Source organism: Corvus kubaryi, unplaced genomic scaffold (genome assembly GCF_017639235.1).
Source record: "Corvus kubaryi isolate FWS band 111438036 unplaced genomic scaffold, C.kubaryi_AGA036_p1.0 37312, whole genome shotgun sequence".
Lineage (NCBI taxonomy): Eukaryota > Metazoa > Chordata > Aves > Passeriformes > Corvidae > Corvus > Corvus kubaryi.
Window position 1 is genome coordinate 1,217,748 of NW_024581098.1, and position 16,741 is coordinate 1,234,488.

General features: G+C 37.8%; 1 protein-coding gene across 1 annotated transcript in view; it reads left to right on the forward strand.

Moving 5' to 3' along the window:
* Positions 1-14,511, forward strand: part of ALKAL1 (ALK and LTK ligand 1) — a 37,129-nt gene extending 22,618 nt beyond the window's left edge. The window contains exons 3-6 of the mRNA XM_042029114.1: positions 4,741-4,819; positions 8,653-8,733; positions 10,910-10,986; positions 13,850-14,511. Of these exons, the coding sequence (XP_041885048.1) occupies positions 4,741-4,819; positions 8,653-8,733; positions 10,910-10,974 (225 nt within the window). The 3' untranslated portion in view covers positions 10,975-10,986; positions 13,850-14,511. The remainder of the gene's footprint in view (positions 1-4,740; positions 4,820-8,652; positions 8,734-10,909; positions 10,987-13,849) is intronic.
* The last annotated feature ends 2,230 nt before the right edge of the window (positions 14,512-16,741 follow it).

Below are 16,741 nucleotides of genomic sequence, written 5' to 3' on the forward strand. Positions count from 1 at the left end.
TGGCTCCACTCTTCAACTGGACAGGGGAGAGAAAATAAAATGAAGGTTTGTGAGTTGGGATAAGGACCAGGAGATACCACTCACCAAATACTGTCACAGGCAAAACAGGCTCTAATTAAAGATATTAATTGAATTTATTACTAACAAAACCAGGGCAGGATAATGAGAAGTAAGAGCTTAAAAACACCTTCCCCCCACTCCTCACTCCTTCTCAGCTCTATCTCCTCACCCACAGTGGCAGAGGGAGACAGGGAATGGATATTAGATGTTCATAGCATGTCGTTTCTGCTGCTGCTCCAGCATGGTATCCTTCCCACAGGAGACAGTTCTTCATGAACTTCTCCAGCTGGAGCCCATCTCATGGGGAACAGTTCACCACAAACTGCTGCTACATGGGCCACTCTTTCATGGGGTGCAGTCCTTCAAGGACAGGCTGCTCTAGTGTGGGCTGCCCATGGGATCACAAGTCCTGCCAGGAAACGTGCTCTAGCTTGGTCTTCTCTCTCCATGGGGCTGCAGATCCTTGCCAGGGCTCTGCTCCATCATGGGCCTCCCACAGGTTCACAGCTTCCTCTCAGGCATTCACCTGCTCTGTTGTGGGGCTCCTCCATGGGCTGCAGGTGGATTTCTGCATCCCCCTGGACTTTCATGGGCTGTAAGGGCACAGCTGCCTCACCATGGTCTCACCATGGTCTGCACCAGCTGCAGAGGAATCTCAGCTCCAGAACATGGAGCACCTCCTCCTCCTTCTCCACTGACCTTAGTGCCTGCAGAGCTGTTCCTCTCACATGTTCTCAATCTGCTCTTCTCTGGCTGCAGTTACATCTGTGCAATAACTTCTTTTTATTTTCTTCTTAGATATATTATCACAGAGGTGCTACCACCATTTCTGATTGGCCCAGCAGTGGTGCACTTTTTGCTGTCTGATTGACTCTAATTCTCTGAATAAAATAAAAATACAGAGAAGTTGCCTGTTGGGAGCATAAACTAATGGAGATCTTGATTTTTTTTGCCTGAGGATGTGGAGGTTTTATGTCCCAAGTCAACAAACTACTGTGTGGAGTTGGCTTACTTCAGGGCTGCAATCACAGTTCTTTTCATTTATACTCCATCAGGACATGAATTTTCCTGGCACAATAATAATGACATGATACTGGAGACAGTGCAAACACGGGGTAGAAATCAGCACCTGCTGTCACAGCCTTGCATTCTAAACAGACAAAACTCAGAGAAACTGAAGGCACAGAAAGGTGAAAAGACCCATTGAAAGTGGAGCAACAACATCTTGAGTTACAAGCTGAGGATTAGCTTGAGACCAGGCCGTGGTTTATTTAATCTCCTCCCTCTTTGTAATTTCACCCAAATTAGTGAAAAATTAAACATTCCTGTCAGCTGCTGAATAACAACTGAAAGAATAATTTTCTAGGGAATTAGCTTTACAGCAGTGGTTAAATCAACTTTGGAAAGTTTATAACAAACTCAGAGAGGAGAGGCGGATCAGCTGTTGCTTACTGATTCTTAGCTCAGACCTTGCTAGCTCTCCGCAGCATCCCATTTACCCCAGCCGGGATAAAACTTAGGCAGGATCAAGTCATCTTTTACCTGAAGCCATGAGATTTTCTGTGAAATGTCACAGCTTGATAAAGCTAACAGTACGGATTGCTTTAGAGCCAACTTTGCATTATAAGCTTAACCATTCTGTCTGTAAAGCAGACCTGGAAAACCCTCTAAATTTGTCTTGTCCCTAGAGTTTATCATAAATATTCCTACTATTTGAGACAGAAGATCCAGTAGCAAATCTGTTTTAGCACCATTTAATAGTTGCCCATGGCCAGCACTGTCTGTGGAAGTGTGTAGGACCAGCAGCATTTTGCCCCAGATTAGTAAATATCTAAGGGTACACATAGAGGCCCTAATAAGAAATAAATCCTTGAACTAAGGTTATTTATGATTATAAACTGAGATTATGCCCAGGATGAACACAGGGTCAATAGTTCAAGTGCCTTTTAACTCAAATGTACTCTGTGGTGGGCAGACTTTGTAACCCTGGTCCCAAGAATGCCGCAGTATAAATATTCTCCCAGGTGATTAAAACCAGTGTTACTATATCCCATAGAGTATATGCTGGTTGTATTTTACAGTTGTGTAAAATGGTCTTGAGGCAAAAATGAATTGCATAAGCTCTCTCCACTCAATATTTCCCTCTCATGTGAGTTTCACACTTAAAACATTTTATTTTTTCATTTTCCTGTTCCTTTTTTAGTTTTGCCCAGTGTGACTTTGAAGTGTTTTGATTTTGGTAATACTTTGCCAATCTTTCTTATATTAACGCTTTTGCTTTTCTTTTGTGAAATTTATATGTCAAAGGAATTTGACTCGTGTTGTGAGAATATGAGCCTTTGTTGTGAAAATGGACATCTTAATAGGTGATAGATAACACATGAAATAAGACTGGAGTAACTAAGAGCTTATTAGAAGCCAGAAAAAGCTAGTTCAGGGCTTTTTCCTGATGATTTTTCAGCGCTTTATAGAAGCATTCTGTATGGACTTGGTATCTTGCTTCTGGCTGCAGTGTGATCAGGAGTCAGTGACACATATTCTATTCAAAGAAGATGTTCATTATTTGGATTGAAATGCTAAGTCCTTTGAGACCTCAGCCTCGAAGTTGTGTACAGACAGAGGGTTTGGCTACGCTGTGCTTGTGTTGGGCAGTTCGTCGTTTAGGGGGAGTTGCCTCTGCCATTAGAGCCAGAAGCATTCCAGTAACCTGTACTGCCCGTGATTCTTATACAAATGAGCTTAGGTTGTTTTTGTGCAGGGCTGGGGGCTCGCTGAGTGAGTTTTACCCGGCAAATGCGCTTGAAGGAAGCGAGCCGCGTTGCAAAGCTGATTGCTGCCCGCAGGGACAGCAGCCGCAGCGGGGAGCAGCAGGCACGCAGGCAGTGTCACTCGGCTGCTTTTCAACACACGACTGACCTAGATTTCCCTGTTGGGGCAGGCGAGGCTGGGCTGGTGTGAACCCTGGGCCAGTGTGGGTTACTCGTGGAAAGCAGGCTCTGCAGTGCTCCTTCTCAGGCTTACCAACGCAGCTACGGCTGCAGTCTTATGCTTGCAATGCATAGCTCCTTGCCGGAGCATCAAATCTGTCCTCCTGTTTCACCATTTGGGCTTTAAAGGGTGGGGTTTTGGCTGTATACACGCTTTTCCTAAAGAATTTTACGGGGCAAATAGAGAATTTTATGGGGCGAAAGGCAGCTACTGTTCCCATAGGAAATCCTATGTACTTTGCAAGTGTTTGTGTCTAAATGTTCTTTGTCTGAGCAAGAACGGTCAGTTCCTAGCCTGTCCTTCACCAGGCTGTGGTTATTCATCAGTAATTGTCAACTTGTGGCATCTCATTCAAAACTCACACCAATTGTTTCCCCATTTTGCCTTTTTATAGTCTTCATTCTGTATAATTTTAAACTACCTGACATTTCAGTAAAATACTGGTTTTTGGAGAAGGGGTGGCATTTCTTCTGCAATAAGGAAAGAAATTAGTTAAAACTGATATTTTTAAGGAATCTTAAGTAAAGTAGATCTTCTAACCTTGATGAATTGCAGTAAGACTTGGGCATTTTAGCTTAAAATCCCAGCCTAAAAATACACCCATGTGACCTCTGAGAAACTGCCTAAAGCCAGTGGTAAGAATTTATCTTGGCAGATAACCAACATCTTCCTTTAGTATGAAAGAAAACTTGCTCTCTTCTGAGCTAAATGTTAATTCAGATGGAGAACTGAAAAAAAAATGTAGAATACAAAGATTTAAAATTACTTTAGATGTAAGGAAATGTTCTTAGTGAATAAATATATTTAACTGCAGGTCCTAATGCTGCAAGTTAGTCATGTTCCTTGTATAACAGCCAGAGAAGGTTCTTTGAATTTGACATAACAGGCAGCTTTTTACTGTCTGCAGTAATAACTGCAGGTACCCAAAAATTTTGTAATAGTTTTTCAGTGGAAAATTCATGAGACTGGGGGGAGGCGTGTTGGTTCTGAGGATATTTACTTGCATCAAAAGTTTCTGCTGTAAACCAGAGGCAGCATCCCATTGAAAAAAAACGGGAAAGAAAAAGAAAAAGTAACTTTATTTTTCTGTGCTAGCTCCATTTTCTGTTCTTTGTGATTATTTGTATATTCTGAAGCTCTCTTGCACTTTCTGGAAAAAAAATACCATAAATGGAAAGGGACTAATTTAAAATTCACAACAGTTTTCACAGGAGAGGAGGACCATTTTTTGCTAATAGTGCAATGAAAATATCCATGGCCCATGTCTACTTTAGGTGATTTGTAGGAGACTTTTCTCTTCAGGTACTTGTTATTTCAAAACCCAAGAAATGATATTTGGTTTGTATTTATCTACTTATTTTACATAATTTGTTCAGGTACTTACATACTTGTCATAACATGATAATGTATTTATATTTTTTGTGGTCTTTCTATACTTACAGCCCCACTCAGACCTAAGATGTGCAGAAATAATTGTCAGAAAATGAAGGGGCATTATAGGATGACCATTTGGTATTCATCTGGGAATTACCTGAAATACTTCACAATGTTGTTTACATACCCACCCCCTTCCCCCAACTATGAAAATTAATTCCATAGTTAGTTTGGGAAGCTGTTTGGTCTCTGTTCATCAGACATCTTGGAATATTATGCTTTCAGGGCTTTTATTGTAATTCCTCGGCTACATAAATAATTTTTTTTTTTCTTCTCTCCTCAGAAATTTTTCCAAGAGATTCCAGTCTAAAAGACAAATTCATAAAGCATTTTACAGGTAAGGAAGCTGCTTGTGTTTTCCTGCACGTGCATATTCTAAGTAGCTACAAGTGTCACACCATTAACTTTTTTGAGGCTCAACACCAATATTAACATTTCTAAAGTTAAATGTCCATCTTTTAGAGCTAGGAATTGTTGAAGAACTCTAGTTTTATTGAATAATCAACTGAATTATCTAGTCTAAAATAACTTTTAACAGGTGGTAAGTGAAAACATTATTTAAAAGTCATTGTTTAACTTTTATCCTCCTGTAGTGCTTTCCATATTTATTTTCACATTCACTAATTTTAGAACTTCTCATTGGACTGCACATATCTTTAAGAAACAGACCTTTGTGACCAAGTAAGTTTTCACCAAATCAGGGAAGCTTTTTTGCATCTCGTATGTTGTGTACATGTGGATGCTTATTTTAATAGTGGAAACAGATAGAACAAAGAAGGATTAAATTAGTGTAAATGAAAAATAAAAATAACTTGCTGTTTCAGATATGAACGTTTGTGATTATTACAGTCAGGTACTTGAAAACTGAGGTGGAGTTGTATAATGCACTTAACTTTGGGACTGTATTGTAATTACTGAGAAAAATATTGTACCCTCTGAATATATGCAATAAGAGTTGTCAGTGGCAAGGTGCTTGCACTGAACCTTTGCTCTCCAATTCCAGCTGTTCTGTAACTCAGAAAAGTGAAGGTCTCAAAGTATGACACTGCAAATCTCTTGGTGATTTTCAAGGTTATTTGCATTATTGAAACTAAAAGCTAGGGAAATAGTTGGCTGTTGGAGCATGAAAAAGAGAACTGGAAATAATTATGCATTTCCTCTTTGCTGGAAAGTTCAGGCAGTCCTTGACAAGAAAGGAAGGGATTTTTTTGTCTCTTTTGCATGGGGGAAGTGTACCCCAAACCTTTGGGATAAGCACAACTTTAAGGATCTTTCTGCCAATGGCTCACTGCAACCTAACAGCATCTACAGGAACTGTGCCAGAGCCAGCTGGCCCTTCACCCTTGCAGTAAACAACAGTAATTTTGAACCTGACCATCTTCAGTCCATATGAGAAAGAAATTAGCATAGAGCTTCAAACTATGCTATGCTATGTAGCACAGCAATACTGAATATTCTGCTTCTGGGAAGGACAGACAAGAAAGATTTGTTTATGTTAGTACTTAATCCATTTCCTTTTCATTTTTAACTTTGGAAACTCCTCAGCTACCATAAAAAGCTCAACATAAGAATCTGGGGAAGCTAAGTAATGAATATGGAATGAGTTTCATTACTCAAAACCAGGGAAAAAACAGCCATGAGTTTTACAGAAGGTATTTTGAGAGTAGTAAATCATAGAAAAGAAAAAGGGAAAAAAAATACTTGAAGGTGTCTCTCTGGAGCCCTTCATTAAATTAATAGTCCTTCTCTGCATGAGTAGTTGCTATCAAAATTGCTGAAATTACTTGAGTAACATTAGCTGGAATGAATGAGAAAAGCAGGATCATTCCCAAATACTGAAAGTTCATTTTTTGGCTCAGAATTTCTGCTTACAGTCAGTCTTCCTTTCTTCCTTTCTTCCTTTCTTCCTTTCTTCCTTCCTTTCTTCCTATCTTCCTTTCTTTCTTCCTTTCTTCCTATCTTCCTTTCTTTCTTTCTCTCTCTCTTTCTCTCTTTCTCTCTTTGTTTATCTCATTCTCTCTCTCTCTCTTTCTCTTTTTTTTTTTATCTTAAGATCTTCAGTGATGGAGTTTTCTGCCTGTTGTCTTATTTTATTTTATTTTATTTTATATTTTATTTTATTTCATAGCTTTATTAGATCCTGTAATCCCTAGGCATTTTCTTAAAATACAGTGGAACTTTGAGTTTTTTATTCTGTTCCAATCGTAATCCTTCTACTAGCCTTCATTAATTAAACTTTGATTATAGTCCTTACTAGTTCAAGAAGTAGTTAGTTCATCCTAAACTAATAGTGAATAAAAAAGAGAGAAGCTGAAATCAACATTATCTTTATAGTACATTATCTTTACAGTTTCAGGGTTAAGAAAATTACTGCACACTTCTCATATGCCAGGAATAATAGACACATTTTAAAGCCAAATAAGAACCATATGTAACAGTCTTTGACTATAGGAAAAATCATAAATAATCTTGTGAGTCATAAAGCAGTCTATCAATTTAGCTTGGAAATCCAGCCGACACAAAGTGTTTTGTAAGGCACAAACAAAATTAACAGCCTATTTTTTGATGACAGGGAAGAGAGCTGGAAAGCCATATATTATCTGAAGGGACATGGAATTTATTTAGTGACAAAAGCCAGTGTTTTGTCTCCATTTATGCTGGATAATTTCAAATTACATACTTTTCCTTGAGCCTAATTGCTCACTCAGATAAAAAAATGGCAACAATATTCCAGTTCAGACTTGCAAAGGCTGCTCTTCCAGTTTATTGAAAAGCTTATTTGTGGCTGAAAAAATCTACTGAAATCCATGTACTAGTGTAAAATATATCTAACCTTCAAGTATGCTCACTGTCTTAGAGAGGAATCTTCTCTTGAGCTCATGGCAATTTGGCTTCACTCTACAGAGAGAATTAGTTTGATGTATTTTACCAGGCTCATAAACCATCTTCCAAGTTACAAAATAAGTATTTTTTCCCAGAAACACTTCCTATCTTCCTCTGAAAGGAAACTTAGCCAACACAGTCTGCTTCATATGGATCATTTTGTGGCATTGCTTGAAACAAGCTATTCTGATTCAGGGTTCCTACTTGTGCTAAATTTAGATTGAAATTTAGTCTTATTCAGTTAATGTCAGTTTATGTCAATGTTTTCTGTCCAAACCACAGGATACTCATCCCCAGCTGTCAGTGGTAGTCTTGCTAAGCAGGTTACGTGATGCAAATATTACATTTTTGCTCTCCTTTTCAACTTGAATGTCATCAGTAGTACTTTCTCAGGGCCATCAGTGGTTTTGGAAGGGGTCTTTCAAAACTTGTTACATTTGAGCCATATTTTTGTAGAAAAATAGAACCATAGAATGGTTTGGGTTGTAAAGAACCATAAAGATCATCTAGTTCCAAACCCCTGGCCATGAGCAGAGACACCTTTCTTATCAAATATTGATGTAAACAGATGGCACTGTATAAGTGAAGGGAGCAGCACACTATACCCCGGACATACAGGGATTTGCCTTGCCAAAGATGAAGCACATCCTGCCCTGTGCAAATCTATATGCTTTTTTACTAGGATTATTTTAACTGGAGATCAGGTTCCTAGATGTTATTCAGCTGTCATTTTTCTTTCCTCAACACCCACACTGTATATTAAGAATTTCATAAACCATCTATGTGCAAATTAAAAGCATTAGTACATAAAAGTACTTAATCTTTCCAGGGATTAGAAACTCGTATTTACTTAAGATGTTGCTTTTATTTATCTTTAGAAAGAGTATCCTCATTCCAGGTGCGTTATTCCTTCTACATTAGACTACAGACAACTGTTGAGTAAACTAAATTCTATTGTAATTGTCATTCTATTTTTCACCACATAAGAAATTTTACTGCTAATTTTCAATTACTGGAATTTCAAGGCTAAACCAGCCCATCACTTTCACATGTCATTTTTCTGGTTTTCATGTCATGAGCATAAAGGCACAGCAACAGAATTTCTTTCTGTTATTTCACTAGCATTATTTTACTTGTGTTGCATCATAGTTTAAGGTATAGTAAAAGATTAAATGCAAGTTTAGCCAAGAAAAAATGAACCTAATGCTATGTGTTGTTGTCATTCATTGAAGCTGCAGAGCAGTGTCACTGAGAGCTTGTTGTTAACTCCTTCTTACTTTCAAACAGGGCCAGTCACATTTTCCTCAGAGTGTAGCAAGCACTTTCATCGACTGTATCACAACACAAGGGACTGCTCAACGCCAACCTGTAAGTAGCAAAGTACCTTCTAATGCTAGCTGTGATACTTGTTTAAAAGCAACCCACTTTTCCAATTAAGTGTTTGATGTCCTGGTCCTTTTTTAACTTTAGCTCTACATTACAAAACATATCCAAGGTCTTCTGATACATAAAGATTTTCTGTTAATGCACTTGCTGTCAGCTGAACATCATGGAGTTCCTTCAAAGTGATGCTGGAATAAATGAAATGAAAACTACACTCTGAAAAAAACCAGTAGGGCATGCTTATGCAGAGGGCACACATATTCTCCTTCCTGCTCTCTTTAGCTTTGCTTGTGCAATAAGATAAAATCTGAGCCGTTCTTTACCTTCTCTTAATGCTCAGTAGTAGGGTTATATCTTGGGGGTTTAGAATATTTCAGCTTGTGAAGATAGTTTTCTATACACACTGTTAAACAACAAAAAATCATTTGATTCATCATTCTGTTATTGATACTTTCAGTTTTCATCAAACAACTTTCCTCTGTGAAACTACAGAAGCTTTGCTTTAACATAACCTGAATATAATTTTGTCAGAGACACTGAAGAATAGAAGTGTTCTTGGATAAAATGGATAAAAAAGCAAACAAAAACCCCAAACCAAAATGGAAATTCCTTAAATGGAAGTTACTTCAGCGTTGTCTAGTGCAATGGACAATTCAATGAAAGTGAGTGGAAAATAAGCAGTACGTTTTAATTAGAGAAGGTGAATATCATTAGGGATGTGTAAGCACAAACTGTGGAGCAGTTTGGTGCTTTGGAAGCTTTTCAGGATTTAACATGAAAAAACAATGACACTTTCTGACTGCATCAGTCAGAAGCACTGTTCCTGAGCAGCTGAGATGCTCTCTCACCATAGCTCAGCAGGATTTAGCATTTGAAGGGGGATGGAGCAGCCCTCATCTCCATTTGCCTTTAGGCTTATCAGAAGCTGGAATGTAGGAATCCATGCCTGATCCTCAAAAAATATACACACAGCTTTCTAAGTAGACAGATGAGTATGCAAGGCATGTATCTATTGAGCATGCGAATATTAATTGCACTCTCATGTATTGCCCAAGTGCTTCACTTAATTTATTAAGAAACACAGTCATATTATTTCTCTTCTAATTAAATAGCTTTTCTTAAAGTTAAAAACAAGACTGTGATTCAGAATGGTGTGAAGAACTTATCTTTTAGTCCAACTATCAAAGCAAAATGTAAAATAAAAAGGGTGATTTCAACCAAAACAGAGTTTTTGTTCCCCCTTGCACCAAGCAAACCCAAAGCAGACAATGAGTTACATTCACCTGAAATGTTCTGTTCTAAAAAGGAGAGCTAAATCAGCAGAATTTTCTCCACCTTATCCAGCACTCAGGCTGATCATAGCCAAGATCTTTTCCTGTGTCTTTAGAGGGGTTTCATATTTTCTTTCAGGGACATCTTAGTCATCATGGGATGTCTGAGGATGAGTTATTTCCTCTCCTTCTGACATGGTTATACATTGTACAGATATTTTCTGAGGAACTGAAACCCAGATAGCGCTCACTTTCTTGCTGTTTGGCGCAATTTATATTAAATGTTATTGAAATCCTTATCAAGCAAGAGAAGAAATGAACACCTAAGTATTTCTTGTTAGCAAATACCAGAAAGAATGGCAGTGACTCAGGGTCCACTTGAACCACGTGGTTGTTTTAATCAAGGACACAAGAGAGAGGGATTGGAAGTGGGACTTTAGTGTCTTTAGTCTGATGATTGGGAGATGTACTTAAACATGGAAAATATGGAATTAAATCAATATTAATACTAAATGGAATAAAATGTTTGAAACAGCCTGACTTCCGACTACGTCATGGTCTGATGGTTGGAATAGCCTCCCAATTAATGAATTAAATTCCTCCAGGTGCAACTGAGAGTTGTACCTGGTCTTCCACATCCTAGGAGGAAACTGCCTGGTAGAATTTTAATTCTTACCATCACTCACTTTTCCTCTAGAGCACTGACGGTGCTACAATACAATCTAATATTACATCTTGCACACATAATTTCATGAATTTCCATCAGATAACAGTTTCACTGTGTAGAGTGTCTGAAATTCTAGTACAAATTTTACATTTAATTTTATGCAGTTTTTGAGGGTATCTGGCAACTGAGATTCATTATTACTGTGGGTAATTTTGTTTTATAGATTACAAAAGGTGTGCAAGGTTGCTAACGAGATTAGCAATGAGCCCTTTGTGTACACAGTCCTAGGATGTTTGCTATGTAAGTATCATTTTCCCCACTCATTTTCTTATTTGTCAAATGATCTAGTGGTTTACTTCACACTTGTACCTTGTTATCAGGAGTGCATGCAAAAATGGTATTAACAGAGGCTATCAATGTGCAGCTTTGGCATTGCAGAACTGACTGGTTCCTCCTGGAAATACACAGAAGCACAAATACCTCTGACAGGCTCCGCTGTAATTAACTACAAGTCACTTGTGGCACTGCAGTCCATAATTATGCACTGGGTGGCTTCTCAGTGTTCAAAATTTCAAGAAGGAATCAGCTTGTTGAAAGAAAAATGCCCAAGGATATCATCAGCACATTTATTTCAGGCTGTTCTGCAGAGGACTTTGTTGTTAATCCGTGGAAGAACCAGAATATCTTGGTCTCAGGTCTACCAATGCGATCTTCATGGATAACCTGTCACTTCATTCATTTCTGGGACCCCTTTTCATTCCCATGTTGTCTCCTGAGAATTTCTGAAAAGTTAATACCACTTCATGGCGATGGAAGGAAACTGAGCATAAAGATGTGACAAAGCTAGAGGCTTCACTAAATAGTCTGAGAAAGAAACCAGTCCATTCTTGTTTATGAATAGCATGTGAAATGTGTTAATTAAACAGCATTGTCACTGATAAAAGGAACATCTCCAAGTCAGCTGTTTTCTCCTGTTGTTTGAATATTAATAAGATGGTTATGCTTTCAAAGGTTAATTTGAAAATAAGCGCTGATTGCTATTATTAACCAATCAGATGTATAAAATCAGTGGATTTTATTTATTTAAATTTCTTTAAAGATGGTTTCCTTTCACCACCTCCTCCTGACAAAAACTGCAAGTTTGGAGCTTGGGGGAGTTGCGTATGTCACTTCTTCCTGCATCAAGACTTCAATTCATACTAATCAAGAGTAAGAAAAGAAGAGTAGGATATGAGTCAGTGTTAGCTGATTTGATTTCTCAGTGGAGGTGGGATTCATTTTGGTGGCTGTGCTTTAAAAAATGTGGCACTATTTCAGTTCTGAGAAGAAATGACATAATTTCTTTCTCTTCCTCTTTTCTAAACTGTTTTCAGTCTCTTTGGCCTCTTGATTTCCAGGTGTTGCAGATGGTTTTGAATATACCAAGGACAATGAACCAGAGACTGACTAGGCATCTCATTACTTTGCCTGTATCTCCTTTTCATGATTAAAGGCAGGAATCCTTTTCTGAATGCCCTCTTAAAAGAAAAAAAAAAAAAAAAGGTATTTTTTTGGGAGGTGCTTAAATTCCTATTTGTTTTTCAGCGTTCTTTTTAAAATCTCAGCTTTCTCAAGCATCCCACCACTCTCTCTTTTTCTACAGTTTTAGCTTTTTAGTCTCTGTTTTTCCTTTATCAGTATCCATTTACTCCTCTGGATTCATATATCAGGGCTTTCAGAAAGATTTCTGGTGTTCCAAAATCTTTCTTCTTTTTCTTTCAAGAGAATGAGTCAAAGATCTGCCTACATATCTACAGTACAGAAGCATCTATCTCATCCTATTTCTATCTTTAAAATACAAAAGGATCAAAAGTTGCTATGATTTGCAAAGCCAGGTGTTTTAATTTGCCTGCCAAAAATACACTCAAAATGAGTGAGAATGAAAAATAGAGAGGGAAGGTTTTAAATGGTAAGCCTTGCTAGCAGCTCGTGTGCACTCTGTTCACTTAAAGTTGTATCTAGGCTGGCTTTCTGTCTACTTTGTTAAAAATAGAGAAAACATTACAGGAAAAAGTAGAGCCGTGATCTGAGTGTTTCCCAGCTGTCTCTGTGCTCCCTCACCCTGTTCCTCCATCAAATACAGTGGATAGTTTCCATTATAAATAAGACATCCTCAGATCTTCATGTTTACTCTTATCCACTGATTCTTGGAATGGAAACATTCTTTTGAGAAGGCTGAAGGTGGCAGGAGTCACTCTCTCTTCCCTGTCAATAGGGAGTGCAACAAAGGAGTTATATGTGTTCATCCCTGAATAACATTGCATTTCTAGCATGATTCTCTGATTGCTTCTCCTCCATCTTTTTGGCACAGGGGATCTGTTTTCCTCACCACCCCCACAGTAGCATAGAGAGGATATGGCCATAGATCCTGTTGCCTGAAAGGAAATTTGCCTTAAATTTAACATCTGAGAGAGTCTTGGAGATTCTTGGTCGCTTTGAAGAAAGAGGCTCTCTCACTTGAAGAACTGACAGCTATTTTTAAGCCTTTTTCCTGCCAGTACTAAAATAGGCTGCCTTTTCCTCATTAAAAAAAGAGCTGCAGTGCTATTATGCGAATAATTTCCTTCCTCGCCTGTAAATATCCGGATATACAAAGGAGACGTGGTCTTTTCCTCTTCGAAAAGAGCTTTTGCTTGGGGAAAGCCAGTCATCTTCCACTGGCATCTGGTCGCGCGAGCCGTGGCGGGATGTTTCAGCACCATGGAGAGGTCCGGCGGGACGCGGCTCCGGCGCCGGGAAACCGGGCACTTGCTGCCCTTACAGCTCTTAGAGGTTTGGGTGGGTTTGTTTTAATTTCCTAAGCCAGATCCCTAAAAATGGAAGAAAAGCATTTGATGAAACCCAGAATGTAGAAATCCACGTGGCTATGCGCATGGGGAACTTCCCCGCAATGTGCAGCAGCGCGGACCACTATGTGTTAAAGCCCTTGGCATGGACGCTGAGGATTTGCCACGGCAAAACTCATTAGTGTTCACAGGAGGGCAAGACCCACGGGCATTCTGAAGTTAATCTTAAGATTTATGCAATCCGCAGGAAACTGTGGTTTATGAACAGAATTATACTAAGTGGCCTGCTTCTCTGGTTTGAAACTAGTTATAAAATGGGATGTCCTTTTCTCTTGCAGACTTTCTACCAAGGAGGGAATTCTGATTTGCCAAGAAAGTGCCTTGAAATCTTCAAAAATGGAGAAGACATCTTTTATCTTTTTGATTTACAACATTTTGTTACTAGATGCATTTTATTTTCATATATTTGTCCAACATTCCATATTTGTGTGAAACATTATTTTATTTTGTAAATTTGTTGCCTATAGTTCAGACAAGCCAATTATTTAAATACATTGTACATAAAGAATACTAATGATATACTGATTAAATGTTATAACCATATGCAGGGAGTTGGTAAAATTTTGCTGTTTCTCTTGTTCCGTTGTATTTACATTGTTCTGCTCAGGCTCTTACTCTCATTATTTGCACTAACTTGAAATGCAGAAGTCTGTGTAACTGAAATCTGAATAAGCTGTAAGTGGGGAAGTTTTACTTGCCATGGAAGATATTTTATATTATGAAGCTTTGTTAATATATACATATATATTATTGCGCATCAGAACAAATTTGCTCAGAAATGCACCTTGCTTTCAGGAACATTTGTATGACTATTCTGGATTTTCATCAGTTACATTTGTACTGGCACTTATGGAAAGAGTTGCAAATAATGTAAATATAAAGACTGGAAAACTGCAATGCAGTTTTGGTGGAATAAAGAAAATAAAAATGAACAATTTTGTGGGAGGAGTTATTTGTGTATATTAAGAGGTCGCTTATTTCATATACAAATTTAATCTATCTGGTGAACTTGAAATAATTTTCCACTGAGAACTTAAAATGTGTGGGTTTAGTATATTTTACAGCATTTCATTTTCAAGTGGTAAATTTCATTCAGCCATTCATTCTTCAGCTGCATAAGGTGCAAACAAAAATGCATCATGTACGTAGTGTGAACAACAGAAACCATCTGCAAGTATGCAAAGAGGGTAATAAAATAGTCCAACAGAAGAGAAAATGCTTTAAAGTATAATACCATAAATCAAAGGGGTATAATGAATGAATTTGGCTGGTGACACATCAATCTTAAATATTTGTAGGGAATCCAACACAATATGCACAACTGCTGCATATTTTCTATTTAAAATCAAATTGTGTTGGTCACATTTGCTATCCATTTGTCTCAGCTCTTTTATTGCAAGCTCATGTGATTGCTTTACAAAGAACCTAGCATGAAGTGAGGGTTTTACAGTCAGGCCCAGAGTAATTGGCAACACACATTGATTATTATGCTCAAATCACAATTCTTGAGATTTATTGACCATTCAAGATAATCCCTTCAGATTAAATATTATCTCTATGCTTTTCCTCACTGTGGGCTCCATGAGCCCCTTAGCTTCTATGCCCAGCAGTCTTCCCTCTACAGAACAGCAGGAAAGCTGCCCTGAGATTCCACATCAAATAGCAAAGAGCTGCCTTCTTTCTATATGTTCAGTGTATTACCACACCAAAGCTGTGCAGTGTCCTCTGATGCCCTAAGCAGTCCAACCCACAACTTTTAGAAGTAGTTCCTCCATCTATAGTCCCAGCTAGAAGCTTGTCCTGTGCTGTTTGTATTTGTGATTAACTGGATTGGTTTTCAAATTTTCTGCAATATTGTTCTTTTGATAAGAGCAAAGTGTTCAAGTCTCCTTCTAATCCATGTTGGAGTCAATATTCATAATGAAAATCCTAGTGGTTTGAATGGTGGAAGGATATCTTCGTTTCTCTCTGAGTAACATACTTCATAGAAGGCATTACTGGCCAAAACATTTCAGCAGAGAAGAAAGGATGAGGCATAGAACAGGCAGTAAGGCACCAAGAAAAGCATTTGTCTTCAGCCATGCTTTTATATTTCAATTCTGTTTTGCTAGCTTCTCAGTTTAAAAAAAAAAGTTTCTCCTTTCTTTCCTCAAGGGACTGAAAAGAATTCAGGTGTTTGGGTTTTTCTGGAAATTACTTTTTGTGATATCTGAATTACAATGAGAAAACCTAATTTGGGTTTTTTAATAAATTTTTTGGGCTCAAATCTAAAGTGCTAAATCAAGAGCTTCACCTTTGAAAAAATAAAGAAATCTTCTTTCTATTGAGTAGAAAATTATCAACTCCCTATCTTAGAGAAGATTCACAGATGTTACAAAAATGCAAAGCAGAGATTAGTGTGACAAGTTTAAATATTTATGAGGGAAAAAAGTTCATGAAATGATTAAAAGGATAAAACCTTGTAGTTCTTCTTTCCCAGAAGTCAAATGGCTTAGATTTATTTTTTTGTTCTGGAAAAATATTATTCTTTGAGACATTTGTGGCATGGATCCCTTCTTTCTGTTTGACCCCTTTTTTATGCTCAGTATGCTCTGAATAGCTGGAAATAAACCCAACTTTTCTGTGCCACCCCTCTACACATTTATTTGTCACTATTCTTCATTGTAGCTTTTAGATGCAGGGATACTAAAGTTAGTAGCATAAAAATCCCAAAGTAGCATAGCACAGTCTCTTTCCTGTTTAACCTGAAACATAAGTTGTAGTCCTTCTAAGATCTGTTAATGCATTTTAGGAATCAATTCTAGAGGGTGGTTATTTGGAAACACAATAAAGAACCAAATGCCATAGAAGCTGAGAGGAGATGGTACACTCAAGTAAGATGCAGTTTTGTCATGTTTTCACATGATTGCTTTCCAGATTTTCTTTTTTTCTCATGCAAATGAATCAAAAAATATTTTGGCTTCAGAAATACTTCTGATTATGGCTTTACCCATTACTGTGTTGTCCTTGCATGCTCAAAATTTTTGTCTAATTTCTGTCCTGGTGGAGACTATTTGATAGGAACAGAACCAGCATCTACAGTAGTGCCTCATCCCAACTTTTATTCTGGTTAACTGTTCACCTTTTTTAACCAACTTCATTATTCCAGACTTTTGAATTTCTTAAAAATG